The 14267-nt window shown below is 40.4% G+C and overlaps 1 protein-coding gene and 1 pseudogene across 11 annotated transcripts in view; both read right to left on the reverse strand.

Moving 5' to 3' along the window:
• USP28 (ubiquitin specific peptidase 28) overlaps positions 1-14267 on the reverse strand; it is a 78387-nt gene that overhangs the window by 20572 nt on the left and 43548 nt on the right. For 5 of the 11 annotated variants that reach the window (XM_064375430.1, XM_064375429.1, XM_064375428.1 and 2 more), the window contains 5 exons: positions 13091-13164; positions 12011-12087; positions 10032-10180; positions 8064-8191; positions 4390-4485 (listed from right to left, as the gene is read on the reverse strand). In XM_064375430.1, the coding sequence (XP_064231500.1) occupies positions 4390-4485; positions 8064-8191; positions 10032-10180; positions 12011-12087; positions 13091-13164 (524 nt within the window). Of the gene's footprint in view, positions 1-4389; positions 4486-8063; positions 8192-9680; positions 9764-10031; positions 10181-12010; positions 12091-13090; positions 13165-14267 lie in introns of those variants that run through there. The other 6 variants (XM_012470488.2, XM_012470490.2, XM_021671149.2 and 3 more) reach the window with 2 other exon arrangements.
• LOC105729601 (interferon-stimulated 20 kDa exonuclease-like 2) lies at positions 1585-2935 on the reverse strand (annotated as a pseudogene).

Genomic DNA, 14267 nt, shown 5'->3' on the forward strand with positions numbered 1-14267 from the left:
ATCTATACGGTAAAAATTCTCTACAAAAGTAAAAACTACCAACAATCTGAAGTTTTATATCTGGCAGGAAACATTTCAAATGGGCTCCTAATCCTAATATTTTAAGTAGAGATGGGGTTTTGCTATGTTGGCCAGGCTGGTCTGGAACTCCTGACCTCAAGCGATCCACCCGCCTCAGTCTCCCACATTGCCGGGATTACAGGCGTGAGCCACTGTGTCCAGGCAACATTTTTAAACAGTAAAAGTAATGCATGTACCTGGTATGAAAATTCAAATAGAGAAAAGTAAAAAACAGACCATAAACATCATCTACTACTACCTCAGTTCTACTACCTAATGGTATCCATTAGGTTTCTTTTGGTAGGGAGCAGTGGCTCACGCCTGTAAGTCCAGCACTTTGGGACTCCAAGGTGGGCAGATCACCTGAGGTCAGGAGTTTGAGACCAGCCTGGCCAACACAATGAAACCCTGTTTCTACTAAAAATACAAAAAATTAGCCAGGCGTAGTGGTGCACACCTGTAAACCCAGCTACTTGGGAGATTGAGACAGGAGAATCGCTGAACCTGGGAGGCGGAGACTGCTGTGATCCGAGATCATGCCATTGTACTCCAGCTTGGGCAACAAGAGTGAAACTCTGTCTCCAAAAAAAAAAAAAAAAAAAGTTTCTTTTATATTTTCCCAGGGGTGTGTCACACATATACAAGCAAGTATGTGTAACCTTAAAAAATAAAAAGTCTGAAATTTACAGTCATTTTATTTTTTCCATTATAAAAATGTATCAAGGGAATAATCAGAGTTTTTAGGGGCTTGGTTTAGCAAGATAAAGACTAAAAACCATTAACGCACTTATGCCTAGTGTTCTATTACTGGAATCCTAAGCTTATGGGAGTTATTTATATCCTGCGGCTCAAGATCATCACCAAGGTCTGATTTTTCACACAAAAAACTTGCAACCCCTGGCATAAAAAAAACACTTTACAAATTCTTTTTTAATGTACCAACTGGGACCTACATGAAATAAAACCTCTATTATCGTAGGAAAGAGATTGCTTTCCTAAATCAGAAAAATTGATTTCCAAGCTACCCTCTTACCTCCACTGCCTTGGAACCCTAAGGAGAACTAAACTTCACCTGCAATGGCACCTCTGTCAAGGTAGGAAGAATGAGCGAAAACCTAAAACAGGCTAGATGCAGACTGTGAGCCAAAAGCAGAGGCTGTTTTAGAAATGGGACCATATAATTTATTATACAACCAGGAAACATCTGAGAGTAAAAGAGGGTGCTGTCAATTATTCAAGAAGAAAAGACACAAAATGAGCCATATAGCCACCCTAGTGATCAGGCACTATGGGAAACTGCATTTCCCAGTATGCCCTGTCCCTTGAAAGTCAAAACGCTTCACTGCTACAGAGCACCCAGGGACCTGGGGACAGCACCATGTAAGAGGTAAAGAATACAGCGTTGGTTCTGACATGGAGGCGTCCTCTTTCCACGGGACACTTAACCAGACACAGGACATAACTCTAGAGATGGAATTTCAATGGATATTAAATCTAGAGTAGAGGTTTTCTCTCACCAATAATTCTAGCTTCCAAAGATGTGAACCGGGTTGAGCTGACCATTGGTCCACTGCCCTATTGCTCCTGGTGCTGCCTCTGCCTCCCCACATCACCAATATCGCCACTGTCACCAGTCTTTTGAGGAATTCTGGCTAAGGTATTCTTCCCACTCAAGTTCAACCAATTTATATAGCTCCATGGTGGCCTGGGTGTCTTTCACAGAGGAATGCCTGCTTTTCCCAACCCGGATGTCCCAGTTCAACAGCTTCTTGATGAGATGCTTTAAAGACATGGTGACCTTCACCAGGCAATCAGCCTTCCATTTGGGAAGGAGGAGGAGGATATGGGAGTTGTCACTGGTGAGGGACTTGGGATGAGTTCTGAAGGGCTCTGTAGTCATCGTGGATGGCAAGCCCCACCATCTTCCCTGTCTCTTCAAGATCTGTCACAAGCAATCTTGAAGAGCACAACATTCACCATGTGCTGCTTCTGGACACCACTCCACCTGGTCTGGCAGTCCACAGTGGCCGGGGAGAATGATGTAGTTGTCGTAAAGCATATCTCCACTATAGCTGACAGTGCTACATGGAGCCAAGAAAGTAACATGCCCCTTGGGTCCTGTGTCCAGCATCTCACAGCCAAATGCCACCATTCTTCCTTGGCAACTTCTGGGATGTTCCAAAGCATGTATTCTGAGTGAGCTCTGGTAGAGTTCTGTGGGGCACTGACCTAAGAGGATTTGCTCTGGAGCCCTTTCTTCTGGGAGTGGGTTAGTTGGCTATTAATCTTTAGAAGGGCACCCCCAGCAAATCTACTTAGCTGCAACAGAATCAGCATTCTTTGAAGAGGAAGGGGATAGCCAAGACACTGCAACTTTCCTGTCCAGGGACTGTTCTGACCCTGACCCACTGCTGGAGGCAGTTGCCTTCTTTTCTGGGAAGGGAGGAGTCTTCCAAGTGCCATCCACCCTAGGAGTTTCTTCTTTCTTTGGAGGTTCTGAGTGCAGCTTTGGGCGCCTTGCTAGGGGGCTGGTTCTTTTTATTCAGAAAGCCTCTCTGTTCCAAGAGCTGCTGTTTCTTGACAAAATTTGGTGCTTGGCAGTTCCTTCTAATGCCTTTTTGGGAGCAGGTTCCACAAAATCCAGATTAAGGAGTCAGGTAGACATGTTGACAGTCAGTGGTGGAGTGTGTGAGGGTGGGGGAGGTGGGGGAATATGTTCCCTGGCCCCTCTAGCCTTGTGAAGGTACAACTCAGGGGTCTCGTTTTATTTTAAAACAAAAGTATTAGCATACTAAGGAAAACGGTCCTATGCTCTATTTTAAAATCCAGAATACCCTATTGTCTCCTGGAAAATTAAGAATTTTTCAACTATAAAACATCAAGTATGCCTGGTTCTTTGTTGTTGTTGTTAAGAGATGGGGTCTCGGCTGGGCACGGTGGCTCACGCCCATAATCCCAGCACTTTGGAAGGCTGAGGGCAGATCACAAGGTCAGGAGTTCAAGACCAGCCTGGCCAACATGGTGAAACCCCATCTCTACTAAAAATACAAAAATCAGCCGGGCGTGGTGGAGCATGCCTGTAATCCCAGCTACTTGGGAGGCTGAGGCAGGAGCATCGCTTGAACCCGGGAGGCGGAGGTTGCAGTGAGTCGAGATCATGCCACTGCACTCTGGCCTGGGCCACAGAGCGAAAGTCCATCTCAAAGAAAAAAAAAAGAGAGAGAGAGAGAGATGAGGTCTCTCTATGTTGCACAGGCTGGTCTCAAACTCCTGGGCACAGGCAATCCTCCTGCCTCAGCCTCCCATATAGCTGGGATTACAGGCACATGATACTGCATTCAGCTGGTATGGTTAGTTCTATAAAAATAATTTAAAAATTCCAGCCTTACAAAGTAAAACCTTTAAAGTAAAATACTGCCACACTTAGGAGTTCTGTAAATCACTTCCAGGACAGTATCTGAGGAACCAGTTTCCAGCTTAAGTCTTTACTAAGACAGATGACTAATCACATCTTGTATAAGAGCTTCCGGAGTGAGAGGAAGATGAAGTAGCAGTGGGGGTACAGTGCAGGGTCCATCTTAGGCCTGGTAGGGAAAGTGTTGCCCTTGAAGGAAATTAATGGCCTAATAAGGGAGTGGGTGGAGGTGGGGCGGTCATAGAAAGAAAATTGTTAAGTGGATAAAGGGAGAACAAGCCACTGACTGTGTATGGGATCTCTTTCTTAAGTGCAAAATCAGTGGGATCTATCTAGACTAGAAAGAAATTACATGGACTCCTAAGGAAATCACAGAAAATCATTCCACAGAAATAGTGTAAAACCAACAATCAGAAAAGGAAAATTCCTCCAAAAGAGAAAGAACTTTGTATGCATCAGAAATATTAGCCCTTTTAATCAGTTAGCACTGCTCTAGGTAGAAAAGCACTGTTTTTTATCTTTCTTAGACACTTCAGAAACTGCTTTTCCAAAAGTGGACTGGACCGTTGTGACACTTGCCTCTCTCATATTTGTGAAAAAGATGGCAAAGGGAGTAGAAAAAGTAAAAGGCTATAAAATCAGAACTCAGGTTCCCCTTAGTACACTGCAATAACTAACTGTGTGACTTTGGGTCACTTAAGTACTCTGGGACTACTATTTACTCCCGTGAATAATGCTAGCTGATCTTGAAGATTGCTCCACACTTAGACAAAAAATTTTCTTAGCTATTTTATAAAATACTCTTAGTTAATATTTAAACTTTGAGTTAGTTTTTAAATAAAAACAAATTATCTGTTTTTAATATTCTACTCTTGTCTTTTACATTTCTAAGCATGAAGGTGTCCACAACTCACCTTTCCAATTTTTGCTGCAGAACTTTTATTTCCTCCTTCAACTTTCGAATGCACTCTCTCTTATTCCGAATAAGCTCTTTGCTCCTGTACATGTACCTAAGTAAATAATCCCACAAACACAATTTATATTTAACAATATTAATGACATAAAGTCTCAATAAACTAAAGATTCAAGGAAACTTCTTCAATCAGATAAAGGGCATCTGTGAAAAACATACAGCTGACATTATACCTAAGAGTAAGACTGATGCATTCTCCCCAAGATTAGGAACAAGGATATTCACTCTTGCTACTTCTATTCAATGTTTAACTGAAGGTATAACCAATGCAATAAAGTAAGAAAAACAAATTAAAGGCATGCAGATAGTAAAGAATGAAGTAAAGCTGCCTTTTAGATCCACATGATATAACTATCTATGCAGAAAATTTCAAGGAACCTAAAAAAAATACATCAGAACTAATAAGTGAGTTTAGTAAAGTCAAAGGATACAAAGTCAATTTGAAAAAAGAAAAAAAAAAAAAAAGAAAAGAAAAAGGCCAGGCATGGTGGCTCACACCTGTAAGCCCAGCACTTTGGGAGGCTGAGGTAGGTGGATCACCTGAGGTCAGGAGTTAAAGACCAGCCTCTGACCAACATAAAGAAACCTCATCTCCACTAAATTAGCCAGGCATAGTGGTACATGCCTGTAATCCCAGTTACTCAGGAGGCTGAAGCAGGAGAATCACTTGAACCCGGGAGGCGGAGGTTGCAGTGAGCTGAGATCGCACATTGCACTCCAGCCTGGGCAACAACAGTGAAATGCCATCTCAAAAAAAAAAAAAAACCTCAACTGCAATTCCATACACTTGTAAAAGAACAAATGAAAATGAAATTAAAAGCATGAATCTGAGATAAATTTAACCAAATGTGTGCAAGACCTGTACACTAAAAATTACAAAACCCTGTTGAAAGATATTAACAAGGACTTAAATAAATCTTTATTAATTCATTTAATAAATGGAGCTACACACCATTCATGGATTGAAGGACTCAGTATTATGATTATTATTGAGATGGAGTCTCACTCTTGTCATCCAGGCTGGAGTGTAATGGTACTATCACGGCTCACTGCAACCTCTGCCTCCCAAGTTCAAGCAATTCTCCTGCCTCAGTCTCCTGTGTAGCTGAGACTACAGCTGCTCACCACCACACCCAGCTAATTTTTTTTTTTTTTTTTGGTACAGACAGGGTTTCAACCATGTTGGCCAGACTGGTCTTGAACTCCTGACCTTAGGTGATCCACCTGCCCCAGCCTCCCAAAGTGCTGGGATTACAGGCGTGAGCCACTGAGCTCGGCCAAAGGACTCAATATAATTAAGATGTCAGTTCTCCCCAAACTGATCTATAAGTTCAAAACACCACCAATCAAAATCCCAATAGCCACTGGTTAGAAACTGACAAGCTGATAAAAGTTTATTTAGAAATGCAAAGGACCAGAATAGCTAAAACAATTTTGAAAAAGAAGAACAAAGTTGGAAGATTCATACTATCTAATGTCAAAGTTTGCAATAAAACCATAGTAATCAAAACAATATGGCATTGGCATTAGACCAGACAACAGATAGAACAGACTCCAGATATAGATCCCCAAATATATGTTCAATTCATTTTTGACGAAGTGCCAAGGTAATTCAATGGGAGAAAAGGAAATATAAATCAAAGGAAAAGATATTCCTACACACTCACTAAATAGCTAAAATCAGAAACACTTATAATTCCAAGCACTGGCAAGGATGTGGAGCAAATGGAGCCCTCATACACTCCTAGAGGGAATGCAAAATTGTACAGTCCCTTTAGAAAATAGTTTGGAAATTTCTTATAATGTTAAATATACACTTTTCATAGAACCAGCAATCCTACTCCTACATATTTTACCCAAGAGAACTAAAAACTATGCCAAGGATTGTATGTGAATGATCACGGCAGCTTTATCCATAATAGCCTAAAACTAAATACATCACCAAATGGTGAATGGAAAAAATAGTACATATTACACTAGAATATTACTCAGCAATAAAAAGGAGCAAATTACTTATATATGAACAACATGGGTGAATCCCAAAAACAGTATCCTAAAGAAAGGACACAGCCACAGCAGGGTACCTACTAAATATCAATGTCACTAATACCACATTCTAGAAACTGTAACATTACAGGGTCTAAAAACAAGTAAGTGGTTGCCAGGACCTGGGGATGGAGAGAAAGGGATTGATCACAATGGGGCAAGGAAAATCTTCTGGGTGTTGGACATGTCCTACACCTTGACTGTGATGGTGGTTATTTAACTGTATATTTGTAAGAACTCACTGGTTATATGCCTAAAAATAAACCATGGGATAAGAATGACTACATAAAAAACAAGTAAAAGAGGCCGGGCGCAGTGGCTGATGCCTATAATACCAACATTTTGGGAGGCCGAGGCAGGCAGATCACGAGGTCAGGAGATCAAGACCATCCTTGCCAATGTGATGAAACCTGGTCTCTACTAAAAATACAAAAATTAGCTGGGTGTGGTGGTGCATGCCTGCAATCCCAGCTACTCAGAGGCTGAGGCACGAGAGGCCGAGGCACGGAAATTGCTCGAACCCAGGAGGTGGAGGCTGCAGTGAGACGAGGTTGCACCACTGCACTCCGGCATGAAGACAGCGCAAGATTCCGTCTCAAAAAAAAAAAGTAAAAGAAAAACTTTTCTTCTTTTCTTTCTTGTTTTTTTTTGTGTTTTTGGAGACGAAATCACACTCTGTCACTCACCCTGAAGTGCAATGGCACAACCTCAGCTCACTGCAACCTCCACCTCCTGGGTTCAAGTGATTCTCCTGCTTCAGTCTCCCGAGTAGCTGGGATTAGAGGTGTGTACCACCATGCCCAGCTAATTTTTGTATTTAGTAGAGATGGGATTTCACCATGTTTGCCAAGCTAGTCTCGAACTCCTGACCTCCAGTGATCCACCTGCCTCGGCCTCCCAAAGTGCTGGGATTACAGGCATGAGCCACCACACCAGCCTCTTTTTTTTTTTTGAGACAGGGGTCTCACTCTGTCATCGAGGCTGAAGTGTGTTAACACAAATAGGGCTCACTGCAGCTTCTACTTCCCAGGCTCAAGCAACCCTCCTGCCTCAGCCCCACCAAGAAGCTGTGACTAGAGGTGTATATCACTACATTTAGCTAATTTTTGTACTTTTTTTTAAGAGACAGGGTTTTGCCATGTTGCCCAGGGTAGTCTTAAACTACTGAGCTCAAGCTATCTGCCCACCTCAGCCTCCCGAAGTGCTAGGGTTATAGATGTAAGCCACCACGCCTAGCATCAACCAGACTTTTATAAAATTAAAATTCTATAATGCAGGTCTGCTAGGGAACCTCCTCACCCCCAGAATAAAGGTAGTTCCTACCCCAAAAGGATCAGGGCTTTCACCTAAACTCTAGCTACTCTAATCATGGTCCAGAGATAAGAAGTAACATGAGCACAACCCTGGGAGGTCTTAGAAAAAGGCAAAGACCCTCAACCTAGACTTACAGAATCCAAATTGCATATTATCATGACTTCCAGGTGATTCCTATGCACAAAATACTTAGCATATGCTCATCTATCTCTACTGCTGCAATACACCAGGAAAAAAAAACAGCCAAGAACTCACCTGTCCATATAAATAATCTGAGGAAATTCCAGCTTATTGTGAATTTTCTCTGGCTGACCAAGGGACTGATTAAACTCAAATCTTGAGAGTTCAAAGGTCAACACTGGAGGTAGCTTTGTAAACCAACGCTAGTGTCAAGAGTAGAAATGTGAGAGAAAGAAAAATTAATTTTAGGAAATAACAACAGCCAGATTTAAAATATCCCTCATCAAACTTTCTTCCTTTGGTATAGAACTTATACACAAGTCAAGCTCATGCTAGAACTTTAACACTAAAGGAAATGAATACTTAGAATCACACTCTTAGAGAATATGGTTCAACATTCCTCAAGATTCCAAATTTACTAGCCAGTCAACATTTTACTCAATCATCATCCTCAGAATAAACCACCCTTGAATATGTGAAGTGCACTAAGCCTCTACACAACTCATTCATTACATCATCAGTATTCAAAAGAGGTTTAAAAACTTAAGAAAACAGCAAGCCTAATTGCAGAATATGAAATTATGATCTAAGCAGCATGTAGCTGAAGTGAAAACTAACTCCATGGGTCAGCTAAAAAGACTCATATAAGTATATATTTTACATGCTGTTTGTTTAGTCTATTAACCATAATTTGAATCTCCTTTATGTATACAAAGGAAAGTTGAAATAGCCTCATGGTTTTATAATTTCTCAATTTCTAAGAAAAATTTCTGAATTCCAAAAATTCACAGAGGTCTCATAAAGAAGCCAGTTAAATCAACCTACAATGTTAATTGAGTTTCAAGAAAGGAAGGTACTGACAAAAAAGACTCAACAGTCAAGGATCACAGGTGAGGGAAAGCTAAATCAGAATTGGCTTTTCTATTCAATTCACTCACATGTCTGAGGTTCCTGTGAACAGCTTTAAAATGTTCCCTTTACCAAAAGTGCAAGCAGCATTCCCTTCAGATACCCTGTTAGCTTAATGAGGTGAATTCAGATAGCCTGTGAGACCACCTCAAGGTGAAATCTAAATGAGCATGATGATTTTGTTCGTTTCTGTTTAATTTTTATAGAGTTCCCATCCTAGAATATAGGTGTCCACAGGTCTAAGTATAGCTGGTGAACATTTCCTCTTTTCTAAGAGGATGCACCAGGTCTTCTGCACAGGTGGTACAGATGACATAATTCCTCCATTAGGAATCAGTTATTTCCTTGAAAAACCAGGGAGGCAGTAGCTCTCTCTGAGTTCCAACACTGCTCTACAGCGAATGTATTTTCATACGGCTCATGTTAGGCTACCTGTTTCAGTTCAGGAAAGCTCCACTGTCTCCTATAGTAATTAATGAGTTGGACTCATATATAAGCCACGGTTTTGTCTCAAAACATATGATCAGTGGAGAACAATCCCAACTGTGTAGTGTTAAGAATTATGTTACAAATGCTATTCACTAATTCTTAACCCAACTGGAATGAATATTGAGATGTTAACTACCCATACTCTCCCTATAACTTCCCCCCTTACTTTCCAACCCACAAAAATAGATAACTAAACAAATGAAAATTAAATTTTAAAAATATTAAAAGCAAAGGCAGAATTTACAATTGAGAACAGTAAATACTATAATAGGGAAAATATTCTAAATGGCATACCATAGGAGTTAATCACTGTACTTTTACCCTCCGAAAATATGGAGGCAGTGGGTTCTCCCTACTCAGGTACAGGTAGGCTTCAACAGAAAGAGAGAAACTTGATCATACTTAAAACATCAGAAGCAGCATACAACCTTTACACGAGTAACTGAAATTCATAGTTTTAGTAAAATTTTATTTATCAAAATACTAATACTCACTGACTCACATCAACTGATGAGAGACTTAAGACAAATTCAAGCTCTAAGTGTAAAGTTACTTAATATGTGATGGGAAACTAGTCTGCCCAAAAGCTCACTCCTACTTAACTGGCTTCGTCACTGGCAGAGCAAATAAAGATCTCCAACGTACCTCTTGTCCATACTTCACCAAGTGATCAGAGGGAAGAAGCTCAACATCACCCTCCACCATGGCCCCTTCCAAACACTCGTCTAAGTTGCGATAACCGTTTACCTGAAGAGGATACTGGCCGAAGGTCTCATTGTTACAAAAGGGTTTTCCTAGGTAAAGAGAGAGACTTTTTAAAAAAGACATCACTATGACTATCTAAAGCCTATCTTCTGGCTCCACAGAGACATTTTAAATTCAGCAACTTCCTGACAGCTGGTTAGAAATGCACTTAAGCCTTTATAGCAACCTCTAATGAGCCAGTTGATCTAGATACGGAACACTGACAACCACTAACACTGAAAAAAGGCCAGGGGTGTGGTGGCTTATGCCTGTAATCCCACCACTTTGGGAGACCAAGGTGGGAGGATCACTTGAGGCCAGGAGTTTAAGACTAGCCTGGAAAACATAGCAACACCCCTGTCTCTACAAAAAATAAAAATTAGCAGCGTGCAGCAGTGCACACCTTAAGTCCTGGCTATTTAGGAGAATAAGGTGGGAGGATTTCTTGAGCCCAGAAGTCCAAGGTTACAGTGAGCTATGATGATGCCACTGCGCTACAACCTGGGCAAGAGAGCAAGAACCTGTCTCAAAAAACAAACAAACAAAAAAACCTGCAAAAAGAAAGACAACCAGATAGTATGTGCTTTCCGATCAAGGGTTTTCTCACCACCTGTCAATTAGTCTTGCCAAAAAAAGCCTTACCTAAGTCTAGTCAAATCTCTAGATACAACTACCAATTAATTTATAAGAGATGAGTAGAGAAGAACATGGAAATATGTTAAAAATTTATCGGGGACATGCAAACAGCAAAATTTCTGACTATGGGAAATGCTACAGAACAAACGACCCAGATTCTCCAAAAATTCAGCATTTCAAGGAAAAAAGGATGGAGGGGTAGCCTACAAATATTCAATCAAAAATGACACTGGGGTCCTCATTAAAACAAACTCTGTAAATAAATTTTCTATTTTTTTAAATTATAAAAACAAATTAGCAATTTGAACACTGACTAGATAGTTGATAGTTTACAATGCTATTTTTCGGAGTCATATTGGTACTGGATTATGTTTTAAAAAGATTATCAGATTGGTAAGAGTGACAGGGTGAGAAGGGGAATGACTGGCTGTGAGCTAAGGCTGGGTTCATGGAGGTTTTAAAATGGCTCTATTTGAATGTATTCTAAATTCTCCATAATTAAAAATAAATTATGTGGCTGGGCGCGGTGGCTCACGCCTATAATCCCAGCACTTTGGGAGGTTGAGGTGGGTGGATCACGAGGTCAAGAGATCGAGACCATACTGGTCAACATGGTGAAACCCCGTCTCTACTAAAAATACAAAAAAAATTAGTTGGGCATGGTGGCGCACGCCTGTAGTCCCAGGTACTTGGGAGGCTGAGGCAGGAGAATTGCTTGAACCCAGGAGGCGGCGGTTGCGGTGAGCCGAGATTGTGCCATTGCACTCCAGCATGGAACACAAGAGCAAAACTCCATCTCAAAAAATAAATAAATAAATAAATAATGTGTCTAGCACGCAGCTTAGTTAGATAAGCCTCCAAAGTGAAAAGTTTTTAGTCTAGAAAAACGTTTTTGGCAGTCTCACTCAATAAAAGCTTTTGAGATTAGGTATTATATCAGAATAAGCAACACAGAGAAAACTGAGTAAAATCACTATCTGTCATTAATGTCAGATTTGGGCTGTGCAAGTATTAATATGACAAATCTGAGATAAAGATCGGGCACATTTAACAGATGAAAAGATTGAGGATCCAGAAGCTCACATAGTTTGTCCAAAGTTAACAGACACCAAGAGGCAGAACCAATATTCAGACCTGGGTATCACTGACTTTCAAGACTATTCATTATACTGCCTCCTCAAAGGGACACAGTAATAAAGATATGATCACAGGTCTAGAATTAAAATTCAGAGCAGAGAATTTACCTTCACGAACCCCTTCAGTCAGGAAAGTACCATAGAACAGCTGCACCATTGGATTTTCAGATTTGTTCCTGGGACTGCTGCTTTTAGGAAAAGGAGACAATTCTGGATTGTTTGGATTAAGATATGCGCTACATAAAATCCAAGCATCATTCAAAAACAAAAATAGTGCATTTCATCAAACCCCAAAGAGCCAGGTACGATCTAAATAAGTAACAATTAGTTCAGTTCAAATATTTATTGAACACTTTCTTCCTAGCATCGTGCTAAACTCTGAAGACTCAAAGACAAGAAGGCACAACCCCTGGACTTAAGGAGCTTAAAGCCTAATAGCAGAGTCATACTTGCAGACAAATACAGGTATTTGTATGCTTTCAGTATATACATCTATAGCCAATGATAGATGTACACAAGGTATAGAAGTAGTATAAAGGTAAGAATGAACTCTCTTGTGTAGTTTCACAAATAAATACAAAAAATTTTCCTCCCTGGTATAATAGGAATAAAAAGTTTCTTCTTACAAGTCCATCTTAAATTGTTAACTATGTTAAGTTGCTGTTTGCAAAACCATTTCATAGTTATAATTCTTCTACCTAGAATTGAAACCATTTAAAACACAGATTTCTTAGAGGGATATCCATATTCTGTGCCCTGAATTTCACTTCTCTCAGTGACTGAAATGACCATAACCTTTCCTCTACTCATTCTAAGTAGATCTCAAAAAGGATCTTAAATTTAAGTATTCATATTATACCACCATGTTCACAACAGAGATTGATTTGACCTTTTTACAAACACATTTTTACAGCACATGCTGAGTTTAACAAAGTTAAGAATTATGGTTTTTTAGTCAAAAAAAAAAAAAAAAGCTGCAGGATAAGATGATTGCTATACCCCTATATCCTTAGAGGGGAAAGCTGAAGGCGGCAGGGATACACCATGAGTGTACTACCTCATTGGCTATCCCAGGAGATATGGTTCAAAACCAGCAATTTCTACTTAAGGAGAGTAACTTTCCAGCATATAATTCTCACTGGCCCACTGTGAGTCGGAAGGATGTACAAACAAACCCTCAACACTCACTTAACATTAACAGCTAGCTGGAATGCGTCCTCTAGCCAATCCAGGAGCTTGTGTGTGAATTCACTCACATCTTGCTATAAGAGAGGCACAAATTGCATAAAAGTTAGATGCAATACTAAGAAATGAAAATTTATCCTTATCCCACCGATGAATTAAGATTCTATTACTATAAAAGCATTTCTTTTTTTTTCTTTTTTCTTTTTCTGAGACAGGGTCTCACTCTGTTGCTCAGATTGGAGTGCAGTGGCGTGATCTCAGCTCACGGCAACCTCCGCCTCCCAAGCTCAAATGATTCTCCTGCCTCAGCCTCCCAAGTAGCTGGGATTACAGGCACATGCCACCATGCCCAGCTAATTTTTGTATTTTTAGTACAGATGGGGTTTCACCATGCTGGCCAAGCTGGTCTTAAACTCCTGACCTCAAATAATCCACCCACCTTGTCCTCCCAAAGTGCTGGGATTACTGGCATCAGCTACTGTGCCCAGCCTGAAAGCATTTTTTGGAGGCCGAATATCATGAAGATATACGAACACTGAAACTGAGATTTAAAAAAAGGTACATTAAGCAACCTCTAAGTTGCAGCTAGAAGGAGGTTGGAACTCTACTACTTCCAGCCACATCTATTTATGACAAAGAAAGAAAAAGAAACAAAATCTCCCAAGTAGGCCTTAAAAGTCCCAAGGAACAGACTGTAGTCCTCTAGAACAATATAGAGATCTGTATAAAGAAAGAAATGTTTTGAGAATTTTATAGAACTGTAGGACTTTCAAACAGAGAAAGAAAAAAATTATATGAGCAAGAAGCTGATCTAATCAGTGACAGCTTTGTTTTTGTTTTTAAATTATTTTTTCAGAGACGGGGTCTCACTCTGTCACCCAGGCTGGAGTACAGTAGCGCAATCACAACTTATTGCAGCCTCAAACTCCTGGCCTCCAGGGATCCTCCCACCTCAGCCTCCCAAGTAGCTGGGACCACAGGCGTGTACCACCATGTCCAACTATTTTTTAATAGCAGGTGGAGAAAGAAAAGTCTAAAAGAGAGAAGTTGCTGAGAAAAGCTCCTGAACTCAGATTTAGTTTTAAAACTAGGATTTCCATCTGTACCATTCCAAGACAAAGGTGCAGACAAAGGACAACTTTGCTTGGTATCCCTTTTGTTATAGCTCATTGAGGTATTT

The sequence above is a fragment of the Aotus nancymaae genome, unplaced genomic scaffold, assembly GCF_030222135.1.
Source record: "Aotus nancymaae isolate 86718 unplaced genomic scaffold, 86718_ANA_hifiasm-v0.15.2.pri h1tg000012l, whole genome shotgun sequence".
Taxonomy (NCBI): domain Eukaryota; kingdom Metazoa; phylum Chordata; class Mammalia; order Primates; family Aotidae; genus Aotus; species Aotus nancymaae.